The sequence below is a fragment of the Sminthopsis crassicaudata genome, chromosome 3, assembly GCF_048593235.1.
Source record: "Sminthopsis crassicaudata isolate SCR6 chromosome 3, ASM4859323v1, whole genome shotgun sequence".
Taxonomy (NCBI): domain Eukaryota; kingdom Metazoa; phylum Chordata; class Mammalia; order Dasyuromorphia; family Dasyuridae; genus Sminthopsis; species Sminthopsis crassicaudata.
Window position 1 is genome coordinate 279,587,213 of NC_133619.1, and position 18,204 is coordinate 279,605,416.

General features: G+C 33.6%; 1 protein-coding gene across 1 annotated transcript in view; it reads left to right on the forward strand.

Annotated features, from left to right (window-relative positions):
• Positions 1-18,204, forward strand: part of CFAP47 (cilia and flagella associated protein 47) — a 781,966-nt gene that overhangs the window by 306,427 nt on the left and 457,335 nt on the right. Inside the window, exon 35 of the mRNA XM_074302067.1 lies at positions 3,148-3,313. Within this exon, the coding sequence (XP_074158168.1) occupies positions 3,148-3,313 (166 nt within the window). The remainder of the gene's footprint in view (positions 1-3,147; positions 3,314-18,204) is intronic.

Sequence of the window (18,204 nt, forward strand, 5' to 3'; positions counted from 1 at the left end):
AAGAGCCCCTGGGGAACTTGATATAAATGATAGCTTTTGGAAGAATGAATTTTAGAGCATTCAGAGGAAGAGCTAAACATATCCCACAGTCTAACATTGTACATGAGAATTTAGTGCAGGAGTGATGGAAAGTTTTAAAGATTGTATGCCCTATGGCCTGGAGTTCCCCAAGAGTCTTAGACAAATTTTGGCCTTTCTCATTGAACCAAAAGTGCAACCACAAGTCAACCCTAAAGAGGATGCAATCTGAGCAGGCTATAATATACAATAAATATGATTTTCTTATTCTTAGAAGCTCTGCCTCTCTCATTATAGTCCAAAATCTTATTAGCTTTTTTAGTTACCATGTCATATGGTTGAATTATTAAATTGACAGGACACTAAAAAGTGGAGGAAGAATATTGTTTAATCATGCAAGTATATTCAATGCATTGCAGTAAGATAATCCTAAAACAATGCTTTTTTATCTGATTCTCTATCACAGTCACTAAAATATTCTGCCACGCTTTTTCTTTTCTCCCAAACCTCCCAAAATATTTCTTCCCCTCCCCCCTTTTCCTAAAGTCTTCACCTGAAAAAATCAAAAATAATTTTCCAACAGATTTTCATTCTTCCCATATATTTTTTACCTGAGCACTCTTGTTTTCTCATTCAGTCCAGTTTCTGAGAAAGGGGGGGTTGACTTCTTTTTTTTCTTTTTTTTGATAAGTTAATTAGGGTTAAGTGACTTGTTCAGGATCACACAACTAGGAAGTGTTAAGTATCTGAGACCACATTTGAACTCAGTAGATCTCTTTTTTAAGACCAATCTCTATACACACATCTATGACCTCATCATCTCCAGATTGCTCCTAGACTCATTCTTACCCTCTTTCTTGGATATCTGAGTTTTCCCTAACAAGTGACTTCTTTCTTACTGACTGTAATCATAGCTATGTCTATTTTAACCTTAAAAAGTAGGATTTGCTTCTACCTTTCCACACAACTATATCCTTCCTACTCTTGAATTTCTTGCCAAAGCTTACTGTATTTAATGTTTGAATTTTCCTCTTCTCACTCTCTTCTAAGCTTTTTGTAATCTTGATTCTGATCTCAGTATTCAGTGGAAACTGATGAAATAACAGGTTGTGGGAGAGCTGTTTGGAATATGACATAGTCACAAAGGCATTCTTATAGTTGGAAGGTATCTTTGATTGATGTGAAAAGGTTCACAGACAAAAATAAAAAAAAATTATTTGTAGCATGCTTTGTGTGAAATAGCTTTTAAATGTTCAAAGGATGGAGGGTGGAAAATAAGGGCAGGATTTAGCAGGTTAGAGAAGAATTAAGGAGGGGCCAGAGAGAGCCTTAATTGAAAACAAATTCTCATGTGCTTTGTGTCTATTTGAGTAGCTGCATGAGGAGGTACCAGCAGTAAAAGAGAGGGTTGAATTAATCTTAAATATGCTAACAAGATAGTAATAAGAAATTACTTCTTTTTTTGTGAGATTATGGTTGATAATAGGGAAAGGATGGACTTATTTAGCATTTACATTATACCTGACTTCCAGGACAAAATGAGCTCTATAGCTCACAACAAAACTGAACTTGCCAACGTTAGTAATGTTTTCTTAATGGCCAAGTCTGCTAGACTTTTCTCAATCTTCATTTTTCTGGAAATCTCTATAGTTTTTGACATTGTTATCTTGGATACTCTCTCCTCTTTGGGCTTTTGTGACATTGCATTCCTTTGGGCTTTCTCTTAAATGGCTGACCATGTCTTCTCAGAATCCATTGCCAGATTTCCATCCATATTTCATTTAACAACTGTGAGAGCTCACTAAGGCTTTTTCTTGGGACTTCTTTTTTCTTCATAACTAGGTAAATTAGTTATCAAATACTTGGTGGTCTTAATAGCTCTTATGGGTTTAATTATCATCACCATGTAAATGATTCTCTATCTATCTAGATTGAGTTTTTCTCCTGTGCTCCAGTACTGAATCAGCAGTTTCCTACTGGATATATTGAACTGTATGACTCAATGGTATAAAATTAAATATTGGATTTATTCAACTCAAAATTTCTAAAATTAAAACCAATTTTCTTTTTTTTTTCTTTTCTTTTTTGGTTATAAACTGTAATTATTGTTATTGAGGGCAGCTAAGTGCACAGTGGATAAAGCACCAGTCCTGAAGTAAAGAGGATCTGAATTCAAATGCGGCCTCAGACACTTAACACTAGCTGTGTGACTCTGGCCAAGTCACTTAACTTCAATTGCCTCAGCAAAAGGGAAGGGAAAAAAAAAAAAAAAAAAAAAAATATATATATATATATATATATATATATATATATATATATATATATACATATATATATATATATACACACAGAGAGAGTTTTAAAGATATGTGATCTTAAAGGGCAATTTTTTAATTTCATACCTGTGGAAACCTAGACCAAAAGAGTTACCTAACTTTCCTGGGGAAATAGTTGATAAAATTCAAAATGAGATTTGAATGTAGTTCTTCCTGATTTCATATTTGGCACTTGATCCCCTCTAGCAATGTCATACTCAAATAGAAGCATATCCCTATGTGCTACATATTGACTTTAAAAATCACAAATTATATTATCTATCTTATATTTGTACTTTTATTTATTTTGTTAACATTTCTCAATTTCTTTTGAATATGGCTTGATTTTTAAGACTGCTTGAAGTCTGGGGTCTGAGTTTAACCTCTTTGTCTTAGATCTTATTGCTGGAATATATATGAAATCCAACATTTAGGATCTAGCCATCATTTGTACACTACAAGTTGGGGAAGACCTATATTTGATATGAGAAAGATCTGTTTAGGGGTATGCAAGAGGGGAAGGAAGGAATTGTTATTTGTATAATATTTCAAAATGTTTTTGGTGACTAGTTGATGACTTATGTTTTTTTCTTAATGTTTATGATTATATTGAAATCATGTTTTTCTTTGTCAACAATTTTAGATATCACTTAGAATTGTAGTTATTTCCATGGAAATGATCAAAGAAAATCTCTTAGAAAATAGCAAATTAAAAGTTTTCTTGAAATCTCATTAATACAAAGAAAAATTGTTATCCTTTTCATCTTAGAAGCAAATGCAGCAATGGTTTTCTATTTATGTTGTTTAATTATAGACCGATATGTTATTTAATAATACAAAGTTGAAATCTATGATATATACCACAGAATTAAGCCTTCCAGAACACTTTGATATCCCGGAGATTATCTACATTCCTTCTATTCCAGAAAGCAAACTTAAAACAGTCAATATGGAAGATAAACAAACACTACAACAAGCAGGTAGGGAAACAGCAAATATTTCTTATGTCCACTTTTTATATATTGTTTATTAGAGTTGTAATGATCTGCTGTCTCCAGTACATTACTAAATGCTGTTTGTTATAAAAGAAGGAAGCAAATGACTCATAATTTTCATATGCTTTCTATTATTATTATATTTTTCTGAATTATGTAAGATTTCAGTCTCTAAAGAACTGAAAATTTATTACATGGAATTCAGAGGGCATGATATAGCATACAACTAATGAAAATCTTTGAAGTATAGAAGTAAATGATATTATCAGAGAAATGCATTATAAAAAAAAGAAAGAAAGAAAGATGGGCTAGTCATGTGGCAAAATTGAAGAATAAAAGTGTTTAGCTTGTGTTCTACTTCTATTTTTGCAATACTTAGAAAAAATGAGGAAGGCTTCTAGTGCATTGTATTTGTTCCCTGTGGTGAATTCATAGGAGAACAGGAAAAAAAGTAGGCATGGAAAGTTTTATAACTTTCAAAAGATTGGAGAGAATATCTGATTGATGAAATCATAGAGCTAGTTGAGCATTTGATATGTTCCCTGCGATCCTAGGATTCATCTCCAGTCATCCTTATCTAAAATCTGGCCACTGAACCCAGATGGTTCCAAAGGAGAAAGTGAGGCAGGTGACCTTGCAAAGCCCTCCCTCACTTATGTCCAAATCACTTGCATATCATGGCATCAGCTCCCTGATGTGATGGTCTTCTATGAGAGTATAGTATAGTATAGTGGTCCCAACTATAGTTTATTCAGTTAAGACTAAGAAAACTGTAGCTGTTTAATGGAGGATTATTCAAATATTTTAGCTTTTAGATTGATTATGGGAGTTCCTGCATAATAAATAGACCAAAATAACATTGATTTACCACTTGAAGTATAATCTTGTTTGATATTGTGATCTAAGATACTGAATGTAATAAGTGATATTGGTTTAAAAGATTGCTTAATAATACTAAATTAATTAAAATTTCACATTATTTTACTTCAAAATTATGTAATAACTCTGACAAAGAAGAAGTTTTGCTGTAGAAATAGTTCATGAAATATATAGCTAATAGTCTGAGTGCAATGTAGAGTATATGAAGAAAAGTAATAAGAAATTAGCTTTGAAAGGTCAACAAGAGCTCTTATCAGAAACACTGATTATAAAATTCCTGTCTCTTCCCCCTGCCCCTCCAGTTTTCTGTTTCCTTTCTAATCTTGGTTGCACTGGTTTTCTTTATGCCAAACCTTTTAAATATAATGTAATCAAAGTTATCCATTTGGCATAGCATAATGTTTTTTAGTTCTTCTTGGGCCATAAATTCCTCCTTTCTCTGAAGATCTGAGAGGGTAATGTATCCCCTATAGAATTACCCTTTATATTTAAATCATGTACCCATTTTGACCTTATTTTGATATAGGTGTGAGATGTTGTTATATGCTAAGTTTCTGCCATACTCTTTTCTAGTTTTCTCAACAATTTTTGTGTAATAGTAAGTTTTTATTTCAGAAGCTTTAGCCTTTCAATTTATGAAAGAGTAGATTATAATAAGTATTAATTATTGTGTCCAGTACCTTAACCTATTTCATTGATCCATCATTTTATTTTATTAGTCATTGCTAAATGGTTTTGATGATTGTCACTTTATACATTCCCCCCCCCCCCCATGAATTCTTGACCTTTTGTTCTTCCAGGATGTATTTTGTTTTTATTTTTTCTAGCTCAATAAAATAATTCTTTGAAAGTTTGATTGATGTGGCACTGAAGTAGACTAATTTGGGTAGTACTGTCATTTTTATTATATTAGTTCTGAGTAATTATATTACCCCTGAGTGAGTAATTGATATTTTTCCATTTTTTAGTTCTGACTTTATTTGTGTGAAGAGTTCTGTAATTGTGTTCATATTGTTCTTAGCTTTGTCTTCACATGCAGACTCCCAAATATTCTGCACTGACCAAGATTATTTTAAATGAGATTTCCCTATCTCCTGCTGCCAGACTTTGAAAATAATATATTGAAATGCTGATGATTTATGTGGGTTTATTTTATATCCTGGTGAAGAAGTTCAAAATTAGATTTGTTAGATTTCAGATGTTAATAGAAAATTCAGAAGATGGAGCCAAAGATGCAGAGTAAAGGCAGGGACTTATCTGAGCTGACTCCTACACCCCCCCAAACCCCTTTAAATAATAACTCTAAACAAATTTCAAAACATTAGAACACACACACACACAAATGGAGTGGAACAATTTTCCAGCCAAAGATAACTTAGGAGGTCAAAAGGAAAGGTCTGTTGAATGGAGGTGAGGGTGTGGAAGTGTCCAACAAAGTCATGGCTCTAGCCCCAGGCACCAGCAAAGGGCCTCTGAATCTGCAACAGCATGGGTGCTGTTGGTCACTCAAATACCTTTCTCCTTCGAAAATTGAAAACTCACAGGTCCCTAGAAGGATCTCTGAAAACTGCAGCAAGTCCCTGAAACTTGGGACATTATACCTTCCACATTGGAAACACAGTCCTACTTTAATAAAGAGTTAGAAGCTAAGTAATAAACTGGGAAAATGAGCAAATAGCAAAAAAAAAAAAAAATTCTGAACATAAAAAGTTATTTTGATGACAGAAAATCAAAACACACACTCAGAAGAAAACAAAGTCAAAGCTCCTACAACCAAAACCTCTAAGAAAAATAAGAATTGGTCTCAGATCATGGAGGAGCTCAAAAGGGATTGTGAAAGAGAGGTAGGGGAAAAATTATGAAAAGAAATGAAAGTAATGGAAAAGGAAGTACAAAAATCCAATGAGGAGAAGAATGTCTTAAAAAGCAGAATCTGTGAAATGAAAAAGGAATTACAAAACTTCATTGAGGAAATTAGAATTAAAAATTAGAATTGAGCAAATGGAAACTTAATGTATGAGAAATCAATATATGATGAAGCAAAAATAAATAAATAAATAAGAAAGAAAAGGTAGAAAAAGCAAAATAACTGATTGGAAAAAGGACTGATCTTCCTGTATTTGTTTTTTAGTATCATCATGACCCATAGTTTTTCCCTCTCTCCATGGCTTGTAGAAGCCATCACAAATCTTCTTACTTCACTTCCTACCTTTCATGTAATTAACCATTACAATTAAGTGATTTCCTTTACTTTTGGATTTCACTTGTCCTTGACTTTCCATTGTCAAATTCAAATTTGGATGATCCCCAATTTTTTTATGTTGTCTTTGGGTACTACTAGACTGACTTTTCATTCTCTTCAAAAACAAAAGATCATCAACAACAACAACATTATAAGGTAGAATTTTGTGGAAAATGGTCCAAATCCTTGAAAATATAGTTAGAAAATGTCTCATGTTTATGTCCTCTGTTTTTGAGCAGATATTTTCTAGTAATGGATTGAGGCCAAGTAAGGTCATTTTCTCTTGTGTGATTCCTAGGCTATCAAGTTGTGAAAAAGTGATGTAAAGAGAGGGTTAATACAGTCAATAATTATGATAATCAAATTATAATTATAACTAAATGTAGCCTTTGATATAATTTTTAAAAGTCATTATTGCAAATAGATGTCAATTTCCCCTAGCTGAAATGATTGGTTTTTGCTTATCTACCAGAAGTACCCAGTATAATACAAATAAACCAGGGTTATGCTGGTGAATGTTTTAAAAAACTGATTCTTAGGGGAAAAAATATTGGAAACAAGCTTTTAAATTTAATTTGGACTATTAAAATTTTCTTAGTTATTTACTTTATCTAGAACAGAGCTGTCAATCACACACAACATTCTCTAGTGCTATGGGAACCAGATTAAACTGAAAAATGTTATTGGGAAATATTAAATAATTGAGAAGTAAATTGAGAAATAGTTAACAAATAAATTATAATAATATATAGATAACATATTTTAAATCTAAATCCTTTTATACAGATTACTGGCTTTCTGTTTCTATTTCAGTTTGATTTAATTGGTTTAGAAAAATCAATAAAACAAAAACTGATTCCAGCATATGAAATAAACAAAAGTCCAACAATGTAGTAATGTACTTCTCTCTCTCTCTCTCTCTCTCTCTCTCTCTCTCTCTCTCTCTCTCTCTCTCTCTCTCTCTCTCTCTCTCTCTCTCTCTCTCTCTCTCTCTCTTCTCTCTTCTCTCCTCTTTCTCTCTTTCTCTCTCCTCTCTTTCTCTCTCTCTCTTCTCTCTCTCTCTCTCTTCTCTCTCTCTCTCTCTCTCTCTCTCTCTCTCTCTCTCTCTCTCTCTCTCTCTCTCTTTTTTTTTTTCTCTTAAAAGTAACTTCTCTGTAGAGGCTTTGGTTTGATGAAGGGGATTATAGATGTTACTGCCACTGGCCATGAAATCAAACTGCTGCTTTCTGTTTCTAGGATTCTCCTCTTATCCTGCTTTTATTTCTCTAATAAGATCCTCAAAATACTCATACTGTTCAAAGAGAAATCCCACCCTTCAGTCTTAATTATTAACTTCCTCTCCTCCCAAAGTGCAAAGAAATCCAACTCCTAATGACTTTGCAATTATTATATCTCTCCCCAGCTTTAGGAATTTTGTGGTCTCTTGCCTAACCAACTGTGAAAAGTTCTGTGAGCTACACTTACAAAACATAGTACCAAATGTTCAGTAGTACCTAATAGAACATAAAGATTGTTAACTAATATTCTAAGCTTTCATCACAGAGTACCATGTACAAGAAATAGCAACAAAAGACATATCTCAAGGCAGAACATTTCCTGATTTATTGAGCTGATTGATTATTATCTTTCATTCTTGAAAAGGAAAAAAAAATGCCATCACTATGTTAAAGTCAAGGTATAGTTTGTCTAACTGTAGCTGATCAGACCTATATGAGCTTGGAAGACTCTTATCAAAGGTCAGGTACAAATAATACACAGGAACATTTGCGGTGGAGATGCTCCTAAATTTATTCTATTTCACTTTTCTTTTAAACTACTGCAATTCTGTTTTGTTTATAGAGCATAGCACTTTTGTTATTTTGGGCATACCATGTGGGATGGTCCTCTGCCAGTGTCCCATGTCTCACAATCATTTCCAGAGTTCTTTAGAGAGACCTTGAGAGTGTTCTTCTATTACTTCCTTTGGCCTACATGTGAACGCTTGCTTTGTGTGAGTTTTCTATAAAATAAACTTTTAGGTTAATGTGTTTTTCCATTTAAGCAACATGACCAATCCATTGGAGCTATACTCTTTTCATTAGAGTTTGAATGCTTGGAAATCCAGCTGAAGAGGGGGCCTCAATGTCCTGTAACTTATCTTACCAGGTGATTTTTAGAATCTTCCTAAGACAATTCAAATGGAAGCATTTCAATTTTTTGGTGTACTATTGATATACTGTTTGAGTTTCACAGGCCTACAACAATGAGGTCAGCTCAATGTCTCTTTAGAACTTCATTTTGATAGGTACTCTGATACCTCTCTGCTACTTTTCTTCTTCAGTTTCCCAAATACTTACCTAGCTCTTATAATGCATGTTTCAGTCTCATCATCTAGGTTACATCTATACAATATAAGTGGACTTATTGACATCATTCAAAATTTCTCCATTTGTTATAACTGAAGGTTCCACATATGAATGGCATGGTGCTAACTGGTGGAGAACTTCTGATTTCTTGATGTTAACCCTTTCAAGTTATATAATTTGTTTTCTGTACAGTAGCTGATTTTTGTGCCATTTTGTCCTCATTGAAAGTACTCAACAACACTGAAGAAAATATCATTCTAAAAAGCATGCACATAAGCAGTCTTGTTTAACTCCATTGGTGACTGGGGAAAACACAAGAGAATTGCCCATTATCTAGAACCTGGGCAAGAATGCCATCATGAAACTGACATACAAACCTGATGAACTTTTATGGACAACAATAATTTTCCACACTTCCTCAGCACAAATAGTATTCAAGGTCTTGATTAGATTGATGAATGCTATGTAGAAATCTCTATTCTGTTCTTGTCATTTTTCCTGGAGTTATCAAGCAGCAAAAACCATATCAATTGTTAATCAGCCCTACGGAAAGCACACTAGTTCTTGGATAGATAATCATCCTCTAAGCAACAGATCAGCCTAAGGAGGAATCTTGACAACAATGGATAAGAGAGATTTTCACATCCCTTTATAGGGATGGACAATGGAGACATCTTTGAACTCCTGGGGAATAATTTCCTCTTGCCATGTAATCTGGAAAATATCAGTTATTTTTTTTTTTATATGAAAAGTAAATTCTCTTCCCTATAAATTTCAGCTGGAATAGAATTAGCACCAGGTGATTTCTCATAAGAAAGAAACCTAATAGCATTCAAAACTTTTTCAGTGGGAAATTCAGTTGGAGAGGAATGCAGAGGAATAGGAATGCCTACTGAAGTGGGCTTGTATTCTATGTCATTCATTATACTCCGAAAGCCACAATAAGTTTTGTCTAGGTTCTAAACATGTGCTTGCTATAGATTTCCAGTCACAATGGGTTAAATTTTCTTAAGCTAAATTCTTTAATATGATCTTAACCTAATACAATGTAGCCCCATAAAAAATATAATCCTTTTTCAGGTCTTTGATTTTTTTTCCTATTCAAAAGGAGTGTATCTTCTCCTGGCTTGACCTGAAGAATCAAATTCTTCAATCACAGGGTGTGCATTTATCAAATGAGATATATCTAGTCCTTCTTTTTTAGCTTTAACTAGTACCTTTTGTAATCTTATCATAGGCTGCATAATAGGTGGTGCTGATTGTGTCACTGCCCCTCCCTCCATCCATGAAGGGTTAATTGAGGGGGGTAGATCAGGGGATGGGGAATGTTAGAGACAGATGAACTATCCTGCTAGTAAACTTTGTGGAGCTATTGTTTGTCATTTCACAACTTCTGAATTTCTCCATCATTTTTGTCAACTCAGTTTTGAGATGTTTGTGAGTGTTCTGTCCTAGATGAATAAATGTAGTATTTTATACCCAAATCTCTGAAAGTTGCCCACTCTTTTTCTGCTCCACTGTTGTCAGCCATATATTATCTCAGCTTTTCCTCCAAGTTAGCAACAAGTTATTTCTTCTCTGACAATTCCTCTACTTTGTTGGCATTAAGTCTTGGGATAGTCATGTTGCCTTGGGGCCAATGTTGTTTTTAAATGTGAATGTTTAGTTTGAAGAGGATGTCTATGATCAGCCCTACACTGTGACAGACATAGCCTTCCTCACTCTCACATCCTATGTCTTGTCATAGTGACATGGTGTATTAAGTGCCAATGTTTGCTATGAGGGTACATCCAAAATTTTTTATTGAATTTAGATAAACAGAAGACACATAAGTCTTCAGGATTAAATGACTTTTACTGTTGTTTCCAACTCCATTTCTACTAAGAACTTCCTGCCATGTCTGATAGTCTGTGTCTACTCTGCCATTAAAGTCATTTGGAATTACAAGCTTGTCTAGTTTTGCATATTGATAATGAGGGTCTCTGACCTCATCAGGGTTTGTCATGGTGGGAACATACAAGTGAATGATGATGGGACAGTATTTTCCTGAAAGGGGTAATCATTTTGACATGAGTCTTTTGGGAAGCACACAGGCTTGTTTACTAGATTAGTTTTGATTGTAAAACTTACACCAACTTCATGGCACTTCCCTTCAATTAGAAAAATATGTATCCAGCTCTGACTTCAATACATTAGCTTTCATTTGCCAGCCTTGTTTCATTCAGGTCTGCTATTTGGATGTGCTAGCTGCTGAGTTCCTTGCAAAAAGAGATCTTTGTCTTTCAATTTTACTATATTTCATCTTATTAATAAGTGTGTACATATCACAAGTTTTTAGATATTTTGTTTGATATTTTGGGTGAGTTTCCTATCTCGTATAGCAAGCAAATGAAGCAGACAATTTCTAGTCCCTCAGTCTCTGAAGTGACCAGCCTTAAAAAAAAAGCCAGAGAATTGCTAAATCCCACTACTTCTTCAGTATAGTGACTTCAGTATAGTGGCAGTCTGGACTGCCTATGTATAGGTTTACAGCTCCCAAAGTCTCAGCACCTGCTGCTTTATTACTTGCCTGTCTCTTCAAGACGTTAGGTAGCTAAAACTGACAAAATGGTATGGGTAATGTCATTAATGAAAACATAAATTAGATTTGAGTGAGGCAATGTTATACAAAATCATTGACCTCACCTTGCCATGATTATACTATTTTGGGGCTTCTTTAACTGATTTTTCCATCATATCCCCTGCATTGAGTATCTTCTGCATCCCTAACTCCTCATTTTTCAACTTCCTTTTGTATGTTGTCTTTACCTATTAAATTCTAAATTTATTGAGAGTAGGAACTGTTATTTGTTAAACATTTAACAAAATAACTTTATTCAACAATAGCATGAAAAGGATATTCAACATCTCCTCTTGTTTCCAATTCACACCCCCTTCCTCATCCTTTACTTGGTCAGAAGGTTATGAGAGATTCACACACCTATGGGAAGCTCTCTCCTCTCTATTTGGGGGACTGGGAGCCAGAGGACAAAACTTTTAACAGTGCCTTCCTTTACAGAGGGTAGAAAACTGGAATCTTAGATGACTCTACTTGGCATCTGCTGTCCAGCCTGGTTTCAGTTCCATGAAATAATATTTTCTAATGCCAAAGGTGTTTTTTCCCTTTTTATTATTATAAGCCTATATCTTAGCACAGCACATTATAAATGTGTATTAGATGGAATTGGTCCATCAAACCTCATTTTTTGAGCACTCAGTTATTATGTCTGTAGCAACTAGGAAGCTACAAAGTATTGGCAGCTCAGTCTAGTTGAGTTTTTAAAATTAAATGTTTTTATTGATGTTTTCTATTCTTACATCCCACCACAGTTATCCCCTAAGTATCCCTCCCCCTTGTTGCTCTTAGAGAGCAGTTCCTTATGATAGATAGAATTTTCTTAGAGATGGGGGTCAGCCTAATTGACCAATACATTGAAAAGTCTGACAACATTTAAACAAAAGGGTAGATTGGGAGTGTCTTCTCATATATTTTTCATTCAAATCCTGTTTCATTTTTTAAAATTTTATTACTTTTCATATTTTGCTGTGAATTTTTTTTCATATTTTATCCTCAGCACTTAATATAGTGACTGTAATATAGGAGGTGCTAAATAATTGATTCACTACTTTAGTGATTAAGGTCTAAATTATATGTACGATATATTTATATATTTCATAGCAGCTATTTATAAAACAAGAATAAATAACCATAAAAATAATAATAATGGTAGACCTACTAAATAATATGATAGCCTTACATGGCAAAAATAAGCAAAGTTATTTACTGAATGGACCTTAAAAAAAAATGAATACTAATACAAAACAAAAGCTTTGACATGACATGAACAAATAATATGCAGATGTATGCTTACTGAAAATATTATATACAGATGTATACCTAAATAATACATATACCTATGAACATAGGTAATTTAATTCAAAGCATAACTTATAAGAGTAAATAGTAACATTATCTGGAAGATATTACTACTTGACTAACATGCTGTCATTATAATTATAGTGTACAGTATGTAGGATGTTCTTCACTTTAAACATCTCTTTATGATACTTAGTTTGCATCAGACAAATTTTGCTTGAATGGCAGACTACTTTTTTTGCATGGGAATCTACTGAGGCAAATGGTTCAGCATGCCCTATTGGAAAGCCAACTAAATAAAATTGATAAAGAAGTTATTATGATAAATTGTCTTAACATTTTTATTCTCCAGACATATCAAGACTTTGCAAACAAACAAGTTGCCCAGATTCTCCATAACTAGATGTGGAGCAGCTTTACATTGGCAAGAAAGTGACTCAGTCGATAAAGTACCAGGTTTGGAATCATCTTCATACATTAATTCTGACCTCAGACACTAGTTATATGACCAGGATCAAGTCACTTAACCCTGCTTTCTTCAGTTTTCTCATTTGTAAAATGAGCTGGAGAAGGAAATGGCCAATTACCATTTTTTTCCAAGAACATCCCAAATGGGGTCATGCAGTATTGGACACTGTCGAAAATGACCAAATAACAAAAATTTTCTTCATTGCTCTGCTAACTTATATGACATAAGAATGTCATTATTTTATGATTGTATTTTGTCACTTTGTTAAAAGTTCCTGGTAATGAACATGAATTTCTTAGGATCATTTGTTTTTTTCAGCATTATTACTGACAAAAGATATGACTAGGTAATAAACTACTTACAGATTTTTCTTCTACAAGAGACAAAATGGTTGTGAATATTTGTAGTTTCCTTTCTCAGAGATCTCAAAACAAAGATCCACAGGTGGGAATGATTTCCATCCAAATGTCAGTAGGTATTATTCCTGGTGGCTTTGTATGGACAATGCTGATTACACATAGGTTTTTATTCTAGTTTCACTGTTTCTAACATATTTACTAGAGTATACTTTAAATGTTCAGGTTACCAGCCCCCTTAAAAGTGTAGGACTTTGTCCTAGACTCTTTGATGCGAGCAAAAAGCAAATATCTCTGAGCATCGTACTTTGAATTTCTCTATCATGGAGTAGATATATAGCTACTTGTTATTTCTTATTGACTGTGTACTTCAAAAACCATAAACTGCCCGTGTCTGAAACCAAATGAAACTGATTTCATGTGACACACCTCATATAGTACTGCTTCAAAATTTATTTCTCCTAAGCCTCTGCAAATAGGCAAGAAAATCTTGCAAATATAGGTCAATACATATGAAGTAGTTGTTCGAGATGTCTGTCAAATTGTCTTTACACTCTTTTTTTGAGTGTTAAACAATTTTGTTGTTTTCTTGTGTTGTTTTTTTGTTTTGTTTTGTTTTGTTAAGCTTTTGTCCCTCTTTCTTTTGCTCCTAAACACAAGTGAGCTCATTTGGTATTTTAATAATAACTGTGATTTTAAACAAATGTTCAATAGAAACTACCAAATCTGAGAAAAGTCATCAAATATTGAAGGTATTGGCCATCCAGGAGCATATCTACTATCTTCTCTGAGTCTATCTTCTATTCATAGTCTGTTGTGATATTATATTTGATAAAGCCTCTACAAAATGGGACCTGACAAAGTGAAAATATCAGGCCATTTTTATGTAGCAGATCCTACATTTTCATTAGTCTTTCCTACTGAATCTCCCTCAAAACAATGATGTCATCAAAGTAAACTAACATTTCATGAAATTTTATGTCACCACCAATTTTTTTTCCCCATCATGATTTGGAATGTAGCAGGTGTCTTTAAGATGGTTCAAAGCATAAGTTAGAACTGGTAAAATTTTTCTAGACTGAGAATGCAGTCAGTTCTTTATCTTTATCTGCTATAGGAATCTGGAAATTACTATTGTGCAAACTCAATAGAGAAAACCATTAGTTGCCTAACAGGGCATCTTGAATTCTTGACATATTGTATTATTCTTTTTCTGTTCTCCATTTTAAAGTCCAGCAGACTACAAATATATGCGATGTTCTATACTTTAGTGCTATTATTATGTGTGATGAATAGAGGTTATTAGGTTCAGTGATGATACCATTCACCAGAAAGTTCTTGGGGAATTCTCTGAGTTATCCATTTCCAGGAAATGGGATTTTTTTTTTAGTTCTTTACCAAGACTGAGTTAATGAACATAATCCTGTGAGTTGCTGTCTATATATATCCCATATTCCACTCATTAAGTTACAGCCCATTTCTCCTTCTGCAGAATTTCATCTTAGATACTCGTTCTGTTCCTCTGGTACAGATCAAATATCTTAGAATCTACCTAATTGAAGAGTGAGGAGTAATCTTTTGATGGTGAGAATGTCACTGCTTCATTCTATCCTCCTGAATGCTTCAGGATCAGCTGTACACAGAGTTAAAATGTGTAGATATTACAGCCCATTCTGCTAGTATTCTGTATATACTAGAATTGTTCTAATTAAAGATAATACTCCATTAATATCGAAAGAACTTATACAAACAGGGCCAGAATGTCCATTGACAAAGACAATAGGAAATGTTTTTAAGAAATCCCAAAGGCACCTAAATGCCTCTCAATTATGTCTAGGTTTTGTTACTTAGTCCAAGACCAACATCTATCTGTTAAACAAAACAAAACAAAACAAAAAAAGCAGACAGACAAACAACAAACAAACAAACAAACAAACAAACAAACAAAAAACACTAAATATAAAGTCCTAAGAATCCAAATAGAAAAGGGCCAGTAGAAATTGCAGATAAAATCATTGGCATTGCTTCCTGGAATTAGGAGAATCTCTTTGCTGGCCTCTATTTCTGTTTCCCTGTTGCTAATGCCTCAGCCTTTGAAATACCAAAGTCTTGTTCTCTTTTGGAGTATATTTTACTTGTATATATTCATTTCTTTTTAAATTGTAATGGAAATCAAGCTTCTCTCCCTGATCTTCCCCACATGACAGTGTATTTTATTATGCTCAATAACAATGATATAAAATAACCAATAATAATTTATATAGTGCTTTAAGGATTCCAAGCACTATAAGCATATTATTTTTTCACACCTCATAGTTTTGACTTAAAATGACCCATTGTGAATGAATAGATAGCTGGTTACAAAATGTCTACTGATTTCCTATTGACAGGAAATATGGAATCTCAGAAACCATGCAAACTGTGAAATAATTGTGTAACTCTCATCATAAATTTTCTGATAAAATAATTGTGGCATTTATTTATTCCCTCTTCTTCATGATTAGCTTAATTGCCTATGACTAATTTCTAGCAATATGACACCTTTTTAATATTTGGGAAGGTTACCTGAATTTGAAACTTTATTGTATATAAGTACATATGGCATTTTCATTTTCATGGGTAGCCTTTGCATATCAAATGTTGAATTTCTTGCTTGAGTGATATAATGGGGAAAATTTACCCCAAATCTGACTCTAACAGAAATAATCTTGCTTCACGGAAGATTATCAATATTTGTCCAAAAATAAATATTTGTCTTCCATGGCTGTTCTACTCAGCTGTATGAATAAGTATGATAGTTTGGGAGCAATGGATTATTATGTTAGTATCATTCAGTATATGAAAATTCAATATGCTATTGCAATAAAATTTACAAAGCAAGTAATGTGTCCCTTATACATGCAATTAAATTTGAACTTGTAGAATTGGCTTCTGCTTTGACAACTATATTGCTACTTCAGAGTCTGTGTCACCTTGAGCAAGTCAGCTATTTCTTTTGGATTTCACTTTCTTTAAATGTTCAATGAACTGTTTGGATTGAACAAGTTCTAAGGTCACTTTCATTTCTATGAAATGGGATTCTATAATTTTGGTGCCCAGAGAATGGCAAGAGAACTCATAATTTTAAAAAATGAAAAATTATGTGTGTATATATATAGTAATTATATATATTGTATAATGTTGTATATAATGTATATTATATATTACAAATATTTATTTGTAAGAAGCATATTATATGGCACTTTGTTAGATGACATCTTTCCCACTCATTCCTTTATGCCTTAAACCTAAGTCTAACAATTAGATGCGCTAAACTGATTGGCAAGAAGGCACATTGTGGATTGGGTTATTCTTCCACCTGAGATATGATTTTTTTTTCTCCAGACACTGCCTTGACTATTCCTACTCTAGAAGATTAGCTTTCTTTTAAATCATTTTGGCAAAAATGGGGAAAATGGTGAATACCTACTTCAATGCCATCCCAGCCAATTACTTAATCCTAGCCACTGCCTTTTATTAATTTACCTTGAGAAATCTCACTAAAAATATTCTGTCTTTCCTAGTAATTTGCACACATGTATCAATTACCTTTATTCTTAAAGCTTGTAATTAGACTTGCTCAAGAAAAATATCAGTTTGAAATCTCTTCCCACTTCTCCTCTGTCTCTGTGTGTGTGTGTCTCTATTTCTTTGTCTCTGTGTCTCTGTCTCCTCTTTCTCTCTTCCTCTCTCTGTGCCTCTCCATCTCTGTCTCTGTATCTTCGTCTCTGTTCCTCTGTCTTATCTTTCTGTCACTGTCTCTCTGTTTTTCTCTGTCTGTTTCTCATACTCTCTTTTCATCCCAGGTGTCCTAATTGCCTTATTCTGCAGCTGTATTCCAACAATAATACATAGTATTAAGTGGCACAGGTGGTTAACATTCTTTTCCCTTTTTTCAAATATGCTTATTTAATAGATAAAGTAAATATTCAAATAATTAAATTTAAATAAACATTTGTAAACAAAGATTTCTTGAGGAGATGGGATGGGAGGGAGAAGTATGCGATTTAGAATGATGAGCCTATCTTCTCTGGGCAGAAACAAGAAGAAAAAAGAAAAGGGAAAAGGGAAAAAAAACCACTAGATTCCATCTGCAGCCTCAACAGATTGTAAGAATAAAAGAGCTGTCTCCACATACCTCAACCATAAAATTCTTCCAGACAAGTTTTGTTTCAAAGTACTGGTGATCCCATTAAGATGTCCTTTCCCTGTTCCTCCTCCTTTACCTCCTGCCTCTTCTAGATTAAAAGTTTCTTTCTTCCTCTTCCCTCCCACAATTTCAAAAGGTGATTCATAGCAACTTTGTGAATCAAAAATCAAGTCCTCTCTCCATTGCCAAGGTCAGATCTAAACTTCACAAGGGTAAGGAGGAGAAGAAATGGTAAAAGTTCTTTGCCCAAAGCCTGCATTTCCCACAGATCTTCTTGGTATCTTTAACAGGTACATCCAAGGCTGTCCTACAGATATTACAGTAGTCATAAGAGTGTTGCATGATATTTTAAGAACAGATGTGTATGTACCATTGTAATTTAAAAAAAAATTTAAAAGAGATAATACCTGAAAATGTAGTAAAGTAGACTCTTTCCATTGTTCAACATCAAAGGTCTAGGTATAAGGATTTTTCTTGAGT